Source organism: Oppia nitens, unplaced genomic scaffold (genome assembly GCF_028296485.1).
Source record: "Oppia nitens isolate AA-2021 unplaced genomic scaffold, nextdenovo-longstitch-racon4-pilon3 scaffold4_pilon_pilon_pilon, whole genome shotgun sequence".
Taxonomy (NCBI): Eukaryota; Metazoa; Arthropoda; class Arachnida; order Sarcoptiformes; family Oppiidae; genus Oppia; species Oppia nitens.
This window is the reverse complement of record NW_026533232.1, coordinates 4328953-4347202: the sequence shown is the minus strand read 5'-3', so window position 1 is coordinate 4347202 and position 18250 is coordinate 4328953. Positions and strand designations below refer to the sequence as shown.

At 27.7% G+C, this 18250-nt stretch overlaps 3 protein-coding genes across 3 annotated transcripts; 1 reads left to right on the top strand and 2 right to left on the bottom strand.

Annotated features, from left to right (window-relative positions):
* Nucleotides 1-30: 30 nt before the first annotated feature.
* On the top strand, nt 31-1844 carry LOC128960257 (nuclear envelope integral membrane protein 1-like). The gene is made up of 8 exons (XM_054306329.1): nt 31-389; nt 461-533; nt 606-699; nt 761-973; nt 1047-1165; nt 1246-1398; nt 1456-1517; nt 1831-1844. Exons 1-8 carry the CDS (start codon nt 155-157, stop codon nt 1842-1844), a joined length of 963 nt encoding a protein of 320 aa, XP_054162304.1. The 5' UTR covers nt 31-154.
* On the bottom strand, nt 1811-16950 carry LOC128960256 (serine protease filzig-like). The gene is made up of 12 exons (XM_054306328.1): nt 16910-16950; nt 14322-15902; nt 14151-14230; nt 13974-14074; nt 13630-13898; nt 13405-13559; nt 13162-13261; nt 12413-12573; nt 12305-12333; nt 11967-12235; nt 11601-11901; nt 1811-1986 (listed from the first exon to the last, which is right to left on the bottom strand). The coding sequence occupies exons 2-12, from the start codon at nt 15817-15819 to the stop codon at nt 1890-1892; spliced, it is 3060 nt and encodes a 1019-aa protein (XP_054162303.1). The 5' UTR covers nt 15820-15902; nt 16910-16950; the 3' UTR covers nt 1811-1889.
* LOC128959695 (cullin-1-like) lies at nt 3443-7273 on the bottom strand. Its single transcript, XM_054305697.1, has 14 exons — nt 6578-7273; nt 6302-6515; nt 6074-6241; nt 5878-6019; nt 5488-5814; nt 5182-5420; nt 4969-5124; nt 4773-4904; nt 4572-4698; nt 4429-4505; nt 4237-4368; nt 3840-4172; nt 3655-3768; nt 3443-3601 (listed from the first exon to the last, which is right to left on the bottom strand). The coding sequence occupies exons 1-14, from the start codon at nt 6763-6765 to the stop codon at nt 3521-3523; spliced, it is 2430 nt and encodes an 809-aa protein (XP_054161672.1). The 5' UTR covers nt 6766-7273; the 3' UTR covers nt 3443-3520.
* Nucleotides 16951-18250: the final 1300 nt, after the last annotated feature.

Sequence of the window (18250 nt, the reverse complement as noted above, 5' to 3'; positions counted from 1 at the left end):
TAATTTGAATCAAATTGTTTTGTCGACACAATTATCAATAAAAGTACACAAATTGAGTCCAAACGATGTGATTGATGTCCAAAATAGCGGTCAAACAAATAAAATAGACATTTATTGCAGTTGTGGTCAAAACCGTTCATTTACTCACTTCTTGATGAGTTCACACTTAAAATGGATTGAAAGACCTCAAGATGTGATTGTATTGACAGCTAACCACTTCGTGGTCTTTAATGAGACAGCAATTGTGGACCACTTTTACCGAAAGTGGACGCAAATGAGTCGATTCTTTGATACTAAAAGTGTCACAAATATAACGATTCCGTCGTTTAGATTGTATTGTATAGCAATCTCTTCCTCGGAGTCATACAAATGGCATTTTGTGGTCAATGGTTGTAATACTTAATTAAATTATATTTCATATCAATTATTAATTGAGATTTTTTTGCTGGTATTGTATTAGTTGTCGATATGTTACGGGTGTCCACACTATTGATTGGATTTATTTTATTTACTTTTGGGCCAAATATAAGTCGGTCTGTAATTGAAATTATTTATAAATTATAGTTTAATTTAATTACATTATTATTATAAAAAAATATATTCAGATCTGTAATATTTTACTATACATCTTGCATATCACTGGGAATTTTTGCATCATTTTTATTAATATTTTTAATAATAGGTCGTTATTTACCGCGGGTATATATATATATATAATATAATTGTTTAAATTTATTTAAATATAAAATTATGATAATAGAAAATCTCTGCATTAATAATAATGTTGGGCTCATCAACACTAGTGTTTGCATTCAAGATATTATGGCAAACATTTGAACATTTTCTCATTGAAAACAGTTTTTATTTGATTATATATTTAATATTATCGGCACTAATAAGTTTTGCTTTGGCCTATCGATTTGGACCCATCACTAATCATAGGACACTTAATTTAATGCAATGGTTTTTACAGGTATTTTATTATACAATTTGATCCATACATTATAATAATTAATACATTGATTGATTGTATTTTATTGTTTCAGTTGATTGGTTTAATTTTTATGGTTATTAGTTGTGAGATATACGAGTACTCGATGTTATTCATATTATCAATAATATTAGTTAAAGTTTTACCATTTAAAGGATTATTTTATTTTAAAAGGTATTTTATTTATTAATTGCAATACTGTATTCATTTTAATAGATAATTTCTTATTTAATTTAATATCAACTAATATTAAGACGAAAAGTAAAAGTAAAGCTTTTGACTGAAGTCGAGTTTGAACTGCAAAGTGATGTCCAAACAAAACAATCTTTAGAAGAATTGAGAAAATATTGTCTCAGTTCTCAATGTAATGCTTGGCATATCATATGTCAACTAAAAGATCCGATTAGGTATGTAATGACTGAAAACATTTATTTTTACTTCAACTAAAAGATTAAATGTAACAGATTTGCCCGTTTTGTTGACGGAGATAACCATATTTCTGACGATGAAATCATTGCTTTTGAAAGCATACAATTAAAGTCTAAAACAATTGTTATTAATCATAACAATAATTTAAATAATTATTTTAATAATAATAATAATATTACGTCCAATGAAATTGGCGATGAAGATGAAGATAATGATATTTATCACGACTTAGAATAAAATATATTTGTTTTACAACAAAAAGTGAATTTATAATGATTTTTGAAATGATTATTCAAATGAAATGGTTATTTAAATTACAAATTATTGATAACCCATTTATTTTTACATAATTTTTTTTTATTAAAGCTTTAATTTTAATGCAATTTTTTCTAATATAATTTGTCTTTTAGTCGACACATTATAAAATAATATACCGGTATTAATATATTTATAATATATATCCTATTAGCTAATAATAACATAATAAAACTAGAGTTTTTCTGACGTTGTTTGCAATGGTAGTGATTGTGGTGGAGTTGTCTTTGGAACCGTTGAATTGGATGACATAAATGTCGGTAATTTAATGCCTTTTTTTGCTTCAAAGAAAGTATATGAGAGAACAATGTCGTTGACGTTTTCGAGTTTGGGATCGTCGGCATATTCGGGATCAATATAGAAAAAGACGGGCAAATCCACCACTTCGTGTGGATTGAGTCGTTGCTCTTCAAAACAGAAACACTGGATTTTGTTTAAATAAGTGCCGGCTTCGTAGGGTTGGACAGTGTATGTGGCGATACCTTAATAACGACAAATATTATGTAATTCAAAGCTTTAATGTCATTTACAAACCATCGACAGGTGTGTCCAATGGATTTTTGGCGGTAAAGAAAGCGAGTACAGTCTCTCCCGGAAAGCACTTGATCTCTGGTTGTGTTGGTTTGAAGTTCCAGACCATAGCACTGGTAGTTTCAGCGCTAAACGTCACCCGAATAAGTCGATCCTCTTTAGCAGACATATTGGCAATCTTTTCATTTTTCTTGTCATCGATGAAAGCCTTTCCTCCCTTTCCAGTGGTTTGACAATAGATCCGATAGAGTGGTACCGATGCATAAGTGCCGCCCAATACCATACATACAAATGCTGTCGAATATAATAATATATTTTTATTACGGGAACGGGATGTCAGACGCCGTATATCATGAAATGTACGTGAATTGAGTGTCACGTAAGCGACACGTGTTGACCACATATTGTGGACAAACAATCGGCAAAAACTATAATTCATTGCTATTTTATTAATACATATTTGTTGTCAACAAATACAGTACTAAACGCATGCGTTATGCCATTCATGTGTTATATTGTGTAATAAAGTCATTGATTTTTAGTAAACAATTGTTGATTACTTAAAGTTGTAGTATTTAATTAAAAATTTGAATAATAATTATATTTCAAAATATGTATCACTATATTGTCTCATATTTTATAACTTAATAAAATTTAAATTTCTGAATAAGTCATATAAGACACTCGTCAAGTGTGGCGATAAAACTTTTTTAGTTGAGGTAATCAACAAAATTTTAAATATTCAAACTTAATATATCATATGTAATGTACAAATTTATGGGTTATTCAACTATCAATATAATTTAATTTAAAAAATGACCATAATCAATTGTATTGCAACATATCCTAAATATTATCAAATTAGTCAATAATTGTCGTACAATATAAATAATGTAAATAAAATTGGCTTTTAGTAAATTACTCAATTTAAAATCATTTTGTGCAAAGTTGTAATAATTAGTTAATTATTTTTAAATTACGGTAATAGACAATATGTTAACTGAAAATACCAAAAATTAGTTCATATTTTTTTTATATTTACCGGTAAAATATTTTTTTTATAAATACCGTAATAATCGAACAATAAAAACTGGGATTTTATAAATCAAAATATTATGAAATAATCAAAAATTTCAATATTTAAAAATTATTAGCATTTTTTATCTACAATAATACAATAAGATTAATAATATAAATGACAATTGATTAATCTTTATCTTTTTAAAAACAATTGTTTGCTAATAGTCCTAAATATTAGGCCAAATAGTTGTAAGTATCCTTCTGGCCGTCGGCTCTCTCCAAATATTCCTTTTCGATGAGAATGTCAATACATTTCTATTATATAATATTTATTAATTAGTACTTTAAATAAGCATTAAATTTCAAACCTTAATGACGGGAACACTTGGTTTAAATCGCGAAGAAAGTTGATTAAAGACTTCTGCTAACAACTGCTGGTGTTTCAACTTCTTTCTCATTTTCATTATGCGAACGATGGCCGCCTGTGTTGTCATTAAAATAATATTCACTGTATAGTAATGAGGAGATAATGGGTTAATAATATAATAGATACCTGAATGACAAGTTTGCGGTCTTCTTCAATGTGTTTGTGAGTCTTTTCTTGTTCCAGTTTGAGATCCGCTTTCATCGGTACATTGATATTAACCCTTAATTTCTTGTTCTTGTATTGAGTGAACAATGAGATAACAGTGCTTGGATTCAGTGTAGAAGAGTCATCTTCATTGACATTTGGGTCTTCGCATTGCAAAAGTTTGGCTTTAAGAAGAATTTGAATCACTTGAACCAATGTTTCCATCTTGATTTGTGTGCTCTCAAATAACTGCTGGACAGAGAACTGGTCCGCATTGTTGTACTGAAGCAGAACAGCCATTTGAAAAGTCGATGCCTTAATTAAATATAATTATATAATTAAAATCTATAAATGGTATTTAAAAAATTTCATCAATTACTTGAAGAGTGTATTTGTTTTTGAAGCAATTAGTAGTGATTTCTCCTTTAGACATGTGGTACAGCCAATGCAATTTGCGTCCACTGTGTTGTCCACTATAGAAATGAGTGAATCTTTGGACACTGCGCTCCAACTGTTCAAGAAAATACATGTTTCACATAATGACACATAAATTGTTGTCATTTAAACTAACCTCTTGTGGTAACGCAAATGTAAACGACTGTTGGAAAGGCCACGAACCAGAACTTAACACTTGAATACTGAAGTCCACTATAATTGCAAATATTATTTGTAAACATTTTTAATAAAATATAAAATATTTATAAAACTAATTACAATCGAGACGTTCACTTAAGTTGAGAGCAGTCAGATGTGTCTTAAACTGTTCGTTGAGATCTTTGCTGACACCAATGTCTTGAAACATTCGCTGCAATTTTGATGTATATTCAAAACCACACGCAGACTATTTGATAAATTTGATAAACAATTAGCGCTAAATTAAAAATCTCAATATAATTAAAATATATAATATAATACTTTAAGCTTAGAAATCATGGACGCCTCTGCATCATCACTTGCAGACATGTGTCCAACTAGTCTTTTGGCTAACATTTTACTATAAAACTTCTGAAAGACATCTTTATCTTCAATGTATTTAAAAGCAATCATCTGTTTGATGTAAATATCATTAATATTAATGGTGTAATCATCAGTGGTGTTGACAATAACTTACCACTTGATTAAGAGTTTCTTCCAATTCGGTTTCTTCTGGAATTTTTGCCGTCTTCTTCAGCAGTAAATCACAGTATTTTGCCAGAAGTTCTGGTGATTTGCTCGACGATTTGGCCATTTGGGTGATGGCGTTGTTGTTTATGAATTTACCGCACGCCTTAACAAATATATTTATATATTAATATAAAATATATTTTTATTTTGAAATCATTACTCTATCGAGTGATGCCATAAATCCGGGATCATCTTTGAAAGCGTCGGATACTAAAGCTTTATATTTGCTATAGACGTCCAAAGTTGTGTTGACATATAGCTTAGGGTCATTGAGTCCGGCCTCACCCAACTTACTGATGGCATCGAGTCCTTTGCTACAAATATGTAACTCAAGTCGATTGCGAAGTTCAGTCAATCCATTGGGTATTTTCTGGACCAATTCAAACATACGGCCTAAATCTGATTAACAAATATATAAAAATATTTTAATTATTAAAAAAAATAATCAAATTTTAATAAATCATACCTTCATTTTTATCGTCATTTAAAAGGCTTTGAAACTCATTGTGAAATATATCTAAATGTTCTTCAATGAGTACTTTCTCACAAGTTCTGGCCAAAGACGTCAAAGTGGTTTCGTGTAAATAAAGTTGAACTCTTCTATTCTCTTCTAATAATCTTTGTTCTGCTTTCTTCATGTATTCTGTTACTGGATTTTTCTCAAGAAAAAGACTGCTTTCAGTCTTGTAAAACCTATCCGTGTCGTCTAAAAACTTCACTTCAAAATTATTATGATATACTGTTAAGTTGGGTCCTCTGGCCTGAGGATCATCTTCATTGAGACCCAATTCAACTAAAAAATTAAATACAACGATTTAATACAACCAATAAAAATCTTATGATAACAATGACATACCATAACAGTTCATAACACCGCTTACAAGTCGTGTATTAATTGTTTCACCACTTCTTTCTTTTTCAATAAGCTTAAGAACAGCGTTAGTGACGGGCTCTTTGAGTGTTTCAAACAAACAGTTTCTCCACGAAACCAAAGCCAACTAAACAAATATAATTAGTTAATAATTGATTCAAAATAACAATTAACTGAATACCTGATAGATTTCATATATTCCTCGTCTGCCTTCATCGCACTCTCTCTTAACCCAATGTCTATTCAGATAAGAACAGATGCCGTTCAACACTTTACTCGAGAACTGATATTCTTCCCATTGTTTTGTGTAAAATCGTAGAACTTCTTCATCCATAAGATCTGTTCCGTTCTGTAATTAATTCAGATTTTATTAAATGTATACAATTTAGTGGAATTGAATGAACCAAACCTGCAATAAATCTTTCAAATATTTTTCAAGAAAATCTTTGAGTCTTTTATAGAGTTCAAAGCCGACGAACTGAGCGCCGCCCTGAGTGATACCCTTCTTGTTTCGGGAAGCATTTGGAGTCAAATTGGGATTCAGACTTTGCAATACATTCCCAGACATATTTGGGGGACGGGATGTCGTTTGATGTACTGAAGTGCAATAGTTATAGACATGTCTGCAAACAAACAAACAAACAAACAAATTGATTCAATTGTATTGATATCAAGTGATCCATACGTATATAACTCCATATATCGATTCTTCGACATATTCACGCCATTGTTGGTGTAGACCTGTTCAATGCCAGTCTGAAGATCGACCCAAATGTGGTCTAAATCTGTGTTTCGTAGACTCGATGCCTGCGGACTGTTCTGCAACCGCTGTGAAGGACTCACACCGTTTGGCTGCGATGTCGGAGAAGACATAATTGACGCACTATTTGGTGTCCAAAGTGGGATCAAATCAATTGTTTGCAATTAATTATTAATAGTTTTGATTCAATCAATTAAATTAATAGTTGTAACGATTTATCAAAATATGTAATAAATGTTTGAATCAATCACTAGTCTCGAGACTAACGATTGATTTGACAATTGTTTTGCTTATTGTTTACACTTGTCTTTTGATGACTTCTTTCACTAAGAAAGACAAACCTGTCATCAAATGTCTTGTAAAGCAGTCATCAGTGGTTTGTCTATCAAAATGGCGTTAATCTATGCAATCATTCACTTAATTGTATTCAACACTTGTATGCAAATCATTATAATTACACAAACATTTAATCAATTATTAGTCTAATAGTGGACGCAATCAATGCTATCAATCAATGCATTCAATTAAATGCATTGTTTTGAGCACTCATTCAATGATTGACTTTATTTCATGAATCGTCATAAAGGGAGACAACAACACAACACACACACAAATACAACACTAGAGGGCTCTCACACAACATATACCGTATTATTAAACATTTGACATACAGTTGTCTGCTATCGACACTACAGTCTAACCCAATAATAAACAATACTTTTCATATTTATGTTAATTTATAATAACTGTATGATTACTACAATATAAAATTTAGTATAATTAGTAAAAATTGTAAAATAAATTCATTAAATATTATTTAAAATTGTTTTTATATTTTCATATATATTGTATTTAATTAATTTAATGCACATTTAATGTATATTAAATTAATTATTTTAAATATATTTACTATTAATATTTACATAAAAGTATAATATCTATAAAATAAATAAATGCAATACTTAAACATTGGGTAATAATATTATGATTCATATAAAATTAAATAATTATTAGGGTTGAAAAAATACAAGGTTTTCAATTTTGGTTTTGTAAAATATTAAACTAATTTTATTAAAAAGTTAATTAAATTAAATTAATTTTATTTTCATTTTATAATACTATAATATCTCTTCATTTGTTGTGAAAATTTTAAAAACATTCGACAAACCATTTCCTGTGGTTTTTAATCGAAATCACTTCGACTGTCATTTTGATATCTTTAGGAATTTTGATTTTTTCGACATTAAAGAAGTGTTGTATTAATCAAAACAAATAGCATTTTAACAAAGCAATAGTTTGTGAATATAATAATTGATAAACCGTTTGAATCTATTCTACAAATCCATTCTACAAATCCATTCTACAAATCCATTCTACAAATCCATTCTACAAATCCATTCTACAAATCCATTCTACAAATCCATTCTACAAATCCATTCTACAAATCCATTCTACAAATCCATTCTACAAATCCATTCTACAAATCCATTCTACAAATCCATTCTACAAATCCATTCTACAAATCCATTCTACAAATCCATTCTACAAATCCATTCTACAAATCCATTCTACAAATCCATTCTACAAATCCATTCTACAAATCCATTCTACAAATCCATTCTACAAATCCATTCTACAAATCCATTCTACAAATCCATTCTACAAATCCATTCTACAAATCCATTCTACAAATCCATTCTACAAATCCATTCTACAAATCCATTCTACAAATCCATTCTACAAATCCATTCTACAAATCCATTCTACAAATCCATTCTACAAATCCATTCAAATTTACTAACAAAAAAAGTTGTGACATATTTGCACTCAATTAGCTTATTGTGTTATAACAAGATTATATAATAGTTAAATTGATGACTTGATATTTTTTGTTAAATGAGGTAAAGAGTATTTTAATGGTTAACATATCAATGAACAATATCTCTCGAATATATTTTAATTAAAACTTCGAATTTATTTTATCTAATTTTATATATTAATTTCATTTAAACATTTTATTGCTGTTTCGGTCTTTGTTTCCCACATTAATACCTTTTGTTTTAAATTTTTTTTAACTTAAGACGATATGCTCTTTTAGTGACAGCTTCGAGATAAGTATAATTAAAATTTATTGCGGTATAAAGTTTTATCAATAAAAATTATATTAACAATTATAAAATATTTATTTTTTTTATTAAAATTATTATTATTACATAATTTCAAAATCTTTATTAGAATCGTTGTTTTATTAAGCTATTAAAAATTAATATTAATTATTTTATTAATATATTTCAATATCAGAATTAAATTGAATATCTAATTTCAAATTTTTTCAAAATAAAAAAATAATTATTATTACAAAACATGTGTTTGTTTGTGAATCTTAGTATTTTTGTTACTAAGTGGCGCTAAAAAATTGTTGTAATCCAAAATTATGATGTAATTTACATTGTATTATACTGTATAATAGGCTTTGTATTATACATACACTTTGTCTCTGCTAACACTGATAATTATATTATATTGACATACAGTACAGTAAAGTAATAAATTAAATATTTATTATTAAAGTTTTAATGTTATCGTAAGTACAGTAAAATTCATTAAAAACTATACCTTTTTTTGTTATTGCTATACGTATTATACAATAATTAGAAATTATTTACTAATGAATATCATATGTTATCTTTAAATTTAGTTTTATATCTTTACATTTTTAGAGTAATAAACTTTTTAAAAAATAATACAAAATAAAATTCTTATGAAGTTTTTAATAATCAATTAAAAATTCTAAAATAGCATTACCAGACAAAATCCTTGACAACATTTTCAATTTTGTTTAAAAACATATTTTCAATATATTTTTGTATTTTATATGAATTTATATATAATTTCATTCCTCGTATTAATAAAGTTATCGCTTATTATTAGGAATTTATTTTCTTGCGTCACATCTATTGAATCCTAAACATCAAATGTTCTCATAATGTTTGAAAAACAAATATTATATTAAATAGCATTTTCAGTGGTATTCAGTAATAAATGTATGCATATATATATATATATGCATACATTTATTACTGAATACCACTGAAAATGCTATTTAATATAATATTTGTTTAATACTATATAAATGCTATATAGTATATACAGTATTATATACAGTATATAGTGTAGTCATGTAGAGATAGTTTTGGCAATTAATACACACAACGCATATTAATATTATAGTTGACATTAATTAACATTAGTTAACATTAATTGTATAAAAATCAGATCATTTGATTCAAATGCACTAATTATTATACTCTATAACTCTATTTGTTTTTAAAGTTATCATGATAGATTTTTGAATTTAACTTTTTATGTAGTGTATAGTAATGTTAATCAAATACATTACTCATTCAAAAATAAACTTTTATTAATAAAATTATTTTTTACCCCTTTATAATATTTAGTTAATAGTTTGTATAGTAATAGTTTATACTATAACTTATAGTCTATAAGATTTGTGTATAAAAATTACTTCTATATGACGACACCATATAAATACTTAAATTTAATAATTTATAAAAAGTATCACTAAATTTATTATTAAATATTTCTTTGAAATCTTATGCAAATTATTTAAGTTTTGGTACTATTTATTGTAAAACTACAATAAAATATATTTCCCTCCCTTTGGAAAGTTGCCCGAACTCTAATGTCATATAATATATAGTAAGCCTTACGATATTAAAGTCAATATACTGTAGTATTTGTTAGTTAAAAACCAGTGAAAATGCTATAAAGCATTGCCAGAAACAAACTTTGATAGCATAAAATTTTATGGTCTCACATTAATATATATATAATTACAATATAAACTTTAGTCAAGTGATTAAGTAAAACAAAAACTCAACTATAGTCATCTAAGGTTTCAAATGATTCAGTATAACAAAAAAAATTAGTAGTCATACTATTGATGCCATTTTTTGATAAATATAAAAAATAATGATGATTTATTATCTTATTTTTGATTCTCTATACAATTCTAAATGTTAAAATTTTTACCAATTTACTTTGGTCGCCATTCTCTATATGTTCCCGAAGAGATATCAAAATTTTAATACTGATCCCCTATAACTTATTATTCATGTTATAACCAAATCTGAAATCAAAATTTTAAAATTCGCATTATGAAATCAACAGACACACACATACAGACACACATTTATAGATTTCAGTAAAACTAAGTTTTTCTAAAAAAGTTTGTTTGAAAATATGACTTCAATCTTGTGATGGCAATCAATGACTTACTGTAATATTACTGATTATAATCTTTAAATAATACACAAACAGGTCGTTAAGCTTTTTGAAGTTTTTATGAAAACTTTCACTTAATATTTCATCAAAAAGTTATGTAAAACACAACTCATTGAGATTTATGGCTAAAAATATACACAAATTGTATAAAATAAATAAATAAATGGCTTTATTTCAAATGGCTTTACATTGAAAATGAGGTCAATAGTACTTATAAGTTATGATACAAAGAGTCAATTAAAATAAAATATATTGTATTATTCATATGATTTGACAAGTTTTATGATATGTTATGAATTTTTTCAATTTATATATTTTTTGTTTAGTGATATTTTTAATATTTGCTAAGCAATATACTATTGATATTTACATAGATTATTGTATGTGTTGTAAAATTTAAGTTTTCATGAATATTTTACTTTTATGATTATATATACTTTTATGATATACCTAAGTTAATAAGTTTACAGATATTATTTAAAATACAATTATCAAATAACATACTAACAGGTCCTCTACTGTATAATAGTCTAATACAATGATATGTAAAATTTTTAAATATAATTAGTAAATAAAATATGAAAAGTTTTGCTAAATTGGTTAAAACTATGGCATAATTAAAATCTATTTTTTCCTAATATGGCTATCAATCCATACTTTATAAGCTGATGTTTTCATGTAAACTCCGGGCAAATTAGGTTCAGCACATCTGATACCATGAGAAACAGTACCGACGAGAGCCCATCGACCATCAGATTGTGGTAACATAAGAGGTCCTCCGGAATCCCCTTCACACGAATCTTTACCACCACTGAGATAACCGGCGCATAGAAATGTGTCGCGAATAGCCTTTATATGTCCCGAATCTAAAAACATTTGCTGACAATCACTGTTTGCTAATATCGGAAGTTTGACCACTTGAAGGATACTCGGAATAGATCCACCTTTTGATAATTGAAATAAAAAGTTAATTATATAAAATACTGTAAGTTTTGGGCAAATATCTAACCATAACTTAATTTGCCCCAACCGGCAACAAAGGCAACTTTGCCCACATAGTCATCATCACTGGCATCGGGTAAACATATGGGCACCACATGGGGTTGCACTTCAAAAGGACTTTCCAACTCTAAGAGTGCGATATCATTCTCAAAGGTATTTGGGTTGTAGTCTCTGTGAACAATCATCCGTTTGACTCGTTTGGCCACTGGTTTCAAGCTCTCAATATCACCGGTTAAGTCATATTCTCCGAGAACAACAACGAGTGTACCTAAAAATCTATTTCTTCTATTAAGACATCACACAATTGATGTTTTTTTATATATATATATAATGTTAATTACTTACCCGGGTTGACAATGAGCTGCGGTTAATACCTATTATTAAATTTGAATTAAATATTAATTTCAATTAATAGTAAGATAACATGTATAATACTGTATATACAATATTTACCCATTTATAATCAATGAGTACTCCACCACATTTGGTTTTAACAAACAGTCCCAACCAAGTGGCCTCTTTGACTAATACAACCCATGGCCATTCACCGAAATGTGCATTCCTCCCGCCCACTACCCGACCACCCATCGGACGCAAAGGCCTTACACCACATTCTACACAAAATTTAAATTATAAGTCAAATATAATAAAATAATAATTATTTAATTTATTGGTTTTAATAAGCTTACACTTTATGCTATTAGTTGGTGGACTCAATAATCGTTTGGGAAATTTTCATGTTTTATGAGTTATGAGTGCTTATATTTATGTTAATTTATAGTACAGGTATGATATTAAAATATATATTAAAATAATTTAAAATATTAGCAATTATAGTGACTATATACGGTATATAACTTAAGGTAATAACTGTAATCATTACAAGCAAATAAAAATTTATTTAAAATTTTAAATTATTATTAATAAATATAAATATGAAAATGTTTTAAAATATAACATTTGTTTTATAACATTAATTCAATTAAACACAATTTATAAATAAATAATAAATAATATTTACATATCCTAATCACCAAAATTTGGCATTTATATAAACATAGAAATATTTGATATAATCTAAAAAGCAATTATTTGATTTATCCATTTGGAAAATGCAGATATTCTAGTATAAACTCCTGAAAAATAAATATATATAAAAATTTAGATTTGGATAAAATATAAAACATATGAAAATGACTAACCCGGCTGATTAGGCAAAGCACACCCTATTCCCCAACTTATGATACCAACTAAATTCCATCTGTCATTATCTTCTAAAACTAACGGTCCGCCACTGTCTCCCTATTTGTGATTATAATATTATAATACAATTGCTTAGCAAAAATTAATTATATAACATATCATCACATTATATAATAGTGCCATTATATGTGAAGTCATTATATTAAATGAAAAAAACAACAATAGATGTAATAATTGCTTACTTCACACGAGTCTTTAGCCCCTTTGGCCAGACCGGCACAGATAAATATATTGGGAATATCTTCAATATAACCGGCCCTTCTATACATGCCTTCACACTCTTTATTAGTAATTATAGGCACTTCCACGTGTTGTATAACATCAGGTAGTGGTCCATCTATGATTAATGTGACAATTTTTACAATCAATGGATTCTGTGTAGACAGAGTATGTGTAATATGACATACCCTCATATAGTCGCCCCCAACCCGTGACAGTAGCCCATTGGTTAACATAAGTAGTATTATTATCGGGAATACAAACTGGTATAATATTTCGCTGAAAGTGAATCGGTTCGTAAAAGCGAAGCAAAGCTAAGTCGTACTCAAAGGTTCGGGGATCAAACTGCGGGTGAGGGGCTATGATCTGCACCCGACGCTCCACATAGGGATATGGCTCTCTCTCATGACTCACATCATACTCTCCCAATCTCAACAATAAGTCAGTCGGCGACACACTTCATATGGAAAATAGAGATACAGAAGAATATAAATACAAAGGAAAGGCAGAGTGCAATCAATTGGTGCCATACTTTTCAACGCAATGGGCAGCTGTTATCACCCAATACTCATTAAGAAGAGCTGCGCCACACTTATGCAAAAAGGAGTTTTTCTTCCACTGACGCAATGATACCTAAAAGTCGGATATTATGTGACGGTATGTCTGTGTTAATATGTATATATGGATCAACTCATAACATGTACACTACCATCCATGGCCATTCCCCAAACGATGACTGAGTGCCACCAACTATACGTCCTTTAGGAGCTACTTGTCTTTTACCGCAAACTGTTTTTTAATTACCATTTAATTGTTTTTGAATTTCTCACATTTACTAATACTAATAAATAATTATTTTAATAAATGATATCAAGTATACCTGCTTTAGATGTGATCACCGGCTTTGCTGTTGTTTTCGTTATATTTTGAGGCAAACTTGTTGTCCACCGCTTCGTTGATAACGGTGTTGTTGTTACCGATGAACTCGTTGTAGTTGTTGTTGAATTAATTTTTAACAAATTTTCAGAATTTTTTGTTAATGTTGTGCTAACTATTGGTAAATTAGTTGTTGTCTTCGGAGTACTTGTAGTGGTTGATGGAGTTGTTATAGTTGTAGTGGTTGAAGGAGTTGTAGTACTTGTAGTGGTTGAAGGAGTTGTAGTACTTGTAGTGGTTGAAGGAGTTGTTGTACTTGTAGTGGTTGAAGGAGTTGTTGTACTTGTAGTGGTTGAAGGAGTTGTAGTACTTGAACTGGCACTTATGATTTTAACGGTGGTTGTCGGTGGTCTGGTAGTAGTAGTACTAGTAGTTGTTGTTGTAATAGTAGTTAATGGTGCGGATGTTGTCGTGGTTGAAGTTGAAGTAATGATTGGTTTATTAGTTGTTGTTGTTATAGAATTATTAATAGAAAACTTGTTGAATGTATTGATAGTTTCGGAAAGCGTATCATTTGTTGCTTGCGTTGCATTAGCAATGAGAGTGGTGTCGGAATAAATAGTTGGACTTAATGTGACTAATGTCGGTGATGTCGGTATTGATGGTGATGTCGGTATTGATGGTGATGTCGGTATTGATGGTGATGTCGGTATTGATGGTGATGTCGGTATTGATGGAGATGTTGGTATTGATACTATCTTTTGAGTTGTTATTAATGGGATCTCTTTAAACGAATCATTTGTTTCAGGTGTTAATGTTGTTGACGATGTCATTGTTGTGGATGAAAAAGTAGATGAAGTAATGGATGTATTAGAAGAAATAGAGCTAATATTAGTAATGAATGTCTCAATGATTGTTGAGGTTGTCGTAGGATATTGTGTTGAAAGTGGCAAAAGAGTGATATTATTTAACTCATTAAAAGAATTATTTTTAATTATAGATTGTAAAGTAATGACTGACTCAGTGATGGGTGGATTAGTTGTCTGTAAAGTTGTAATAGTTGTAGGAATAGAAGTAATAATTGATTCATTTATTGATAAATTTGTGGTCAGAGTGCCGGTAGTTGTTGTCAACGGAGTTGTATAGTAATCGGTAGTTATTTTGCTATTGTTTGTAATAATTGGTTCAGTATTTGTCATGTTTTTTGTATTGTTAGTTAAGTCGATATGAGTTGTTTGCGGTGGTGTTGTTGTGGTTGAAGTAGTAGTTAGTAATGTAGTGACTGTTGACGCAAGTATTGGTTTTCGACTAAACGTTGGTTTTCCATAAATTATAGATTCTGGGGATTCTGTTGGCATAAGTGTTGATTGTTGTGACTGTGATTGTGTAGACATTTGTTGTGTAATATTTTGTGGCAATTTACAGCAACTGCCTACAAGCCAACTGTTCACACAATAACCGACTGATTTGCCACCAGATTGGAGGCATTCATACTGAAACATACAAACACCAGTGCTGTCCGATAAATCATTTTGGTTTCTACACGGTATGGCTTTTATGGCTTTATATTTATATCGAGATATATCTATTTTGAAATATATTTCACAATAAAATAACTTTATTTAATTAATTGTTATATGTTTTATTAAAACACAATAATAATTTTAAATAGAAAAAAGATTTGGTAATAAAAAAGTAAGACTTAATAAAATATTTAAAGCTATGTTATGTACAGTTAGGTTCTCAGAGATACCCCGCAGGCAATGCGGAAGACAACAGTAACTGTGCCCTCAGGTGCTGTCCTCATAAGGAAGAAGCAGTTTATTTGAAGAAATCTTATGTAAAAAATAAGTGCATCTAATGAATGAAATCAAAACTTATATCATAAAACAAATGATAAAAATCTAAACAATATTTAATATTAAGCAATATTAAAGCAAATTACTTAATAACATGTGCTTTAATTTGTTTTTTAATAAACTAATAATAAGAATAATGACATTGAAAATGAATGTCAAGATTTCCGATATTATTATTATTATTAATAATAATAACTAACAAAAGGTCGTTGACTTGTTTGCCTTCAATACCCCTCTCTCTCTCTCTCTCTCTCTCTCTCTCTCTCTCTCTCTCTCTCTCAGGACATTTCAGATAGCCTGAGGTCATAAAAAGTTAATACTTTTTTGCATTACATTATAATAATAAAAAATTGTCTAAAAAAGGGTAAAAAACCCACTGACCACTCAACAGACAATATATAGGAAATCAAATCTTGAATTATACGTCTATTACAGATACAAGTGTTATGTGTTGAATAAGTTCAGTTCAAAGTCAATATTGAAAGTTTGTCTTAAAAGGTAAACGACCTGACAATCAAATTTAATTACAACAACACTTTTGGATAAGAATTAACTTTTAATAGATATTTTTTCATAATTATTAATACTTTTGTTATATTAATTTAATATTTAAATATATAATATAATAAATAAGAATTACTCTTTATTGTTAATAAATTAATTTGATATTTATTCAATATAAATCAATAAAATATAATAAAGTTTTGAATTGTAAATTTAATATAAATCTTACCTGATAATATTCCTGATTTGTTATCTGACTGTCCACTCACAATAATGTCACTTAATATTAATACAGTTATCAAAAAACATGAACTTATTGAAGTCATTGTAACTATTTTTATAAAATTACATTTATATCACATTTGATTCATTTGTTTAATTATATTATTAGAAAAATATTATTTTCACAAAATTAAGATTTATAAACAAGATTTGAAAATTGAAATCAGTTTGAAAGCAATATCTGAATGGAAGACAACTTGAAAGCACTGCACCTCATAGTTGTCGTCTAAAGCAATGTTTGGGCAAAAAGTTGTACTACAAGTCATTTATACTAAGTTTATATATAGAGAATCTTTTGAAGTAACTATTTATAAACAACTTTAATATATAAATATTATATTTACAAGTTTTCTTATTAAGTTTACTTAAGTTCTTAGATAATTAATTTTTTTGTAAATCCTATTAATATTATTAATTAAGTCAATAATATTTTTAATAAAATTAAAGAAATACTGTTGATTTAAATTATAAAATAAAGTATAATATGTCTAATTTCATACATCACATTTACTATGAAAAACTAGAACTTAAGCTATTTTTTAGTAATAAAATATAGTTTTTTGGATTTTAGAACAAATTATCCATAAGTAAATTTTTAGCTAATATTTATGAATTACTAAAAAATAATTTTTTATATAATATAAAAATAACGCCGTATACATTAAGCAGCCTAATATAAACGGTGTTATTTTTATTTTGCATTAGGATTTAAAATAGAAATCTTTTTTTCTAATTAAAATATTAAAACTTAAATTTTTGTACTAATATTAATATAATTTTAAAAACTTAATTATTTTTATTATATAGTTGAATATGGTTTAAATTTCTATAATATTATATTAATCAATAATTTATTAGTGATTTATTTATGAAAATTATACATATAAGTTATTATATTTTTTAATATTTAAACTTAAATATCACAAATATTTATTTATTTTATACATTTTTAAATAATTATGTTTATTTAGATCATTTTTTAAAATAATAATTTACATATAATGGTGATTTCACATATTGTAAATGAGTGAAATTTTTAATAAAATTATATCTATAAATTGTATAAAAACAATGCTATTTTTAATATTTATAATTATACAAAAAAATAAAGATTATCTTAAATCAGTTGCAATTAAATAACTTTTGTTGAATCAATTGGCACTCAAAAACGTTTAAGACTTTATAAATCTATTACTTAACTGCTTTAAATTAGTTAGACTTTACTGTATAACCATTTTTTATTAACAGTATATTTGCTTAATTGATATTTTAAGTTTTTAATCTTTTC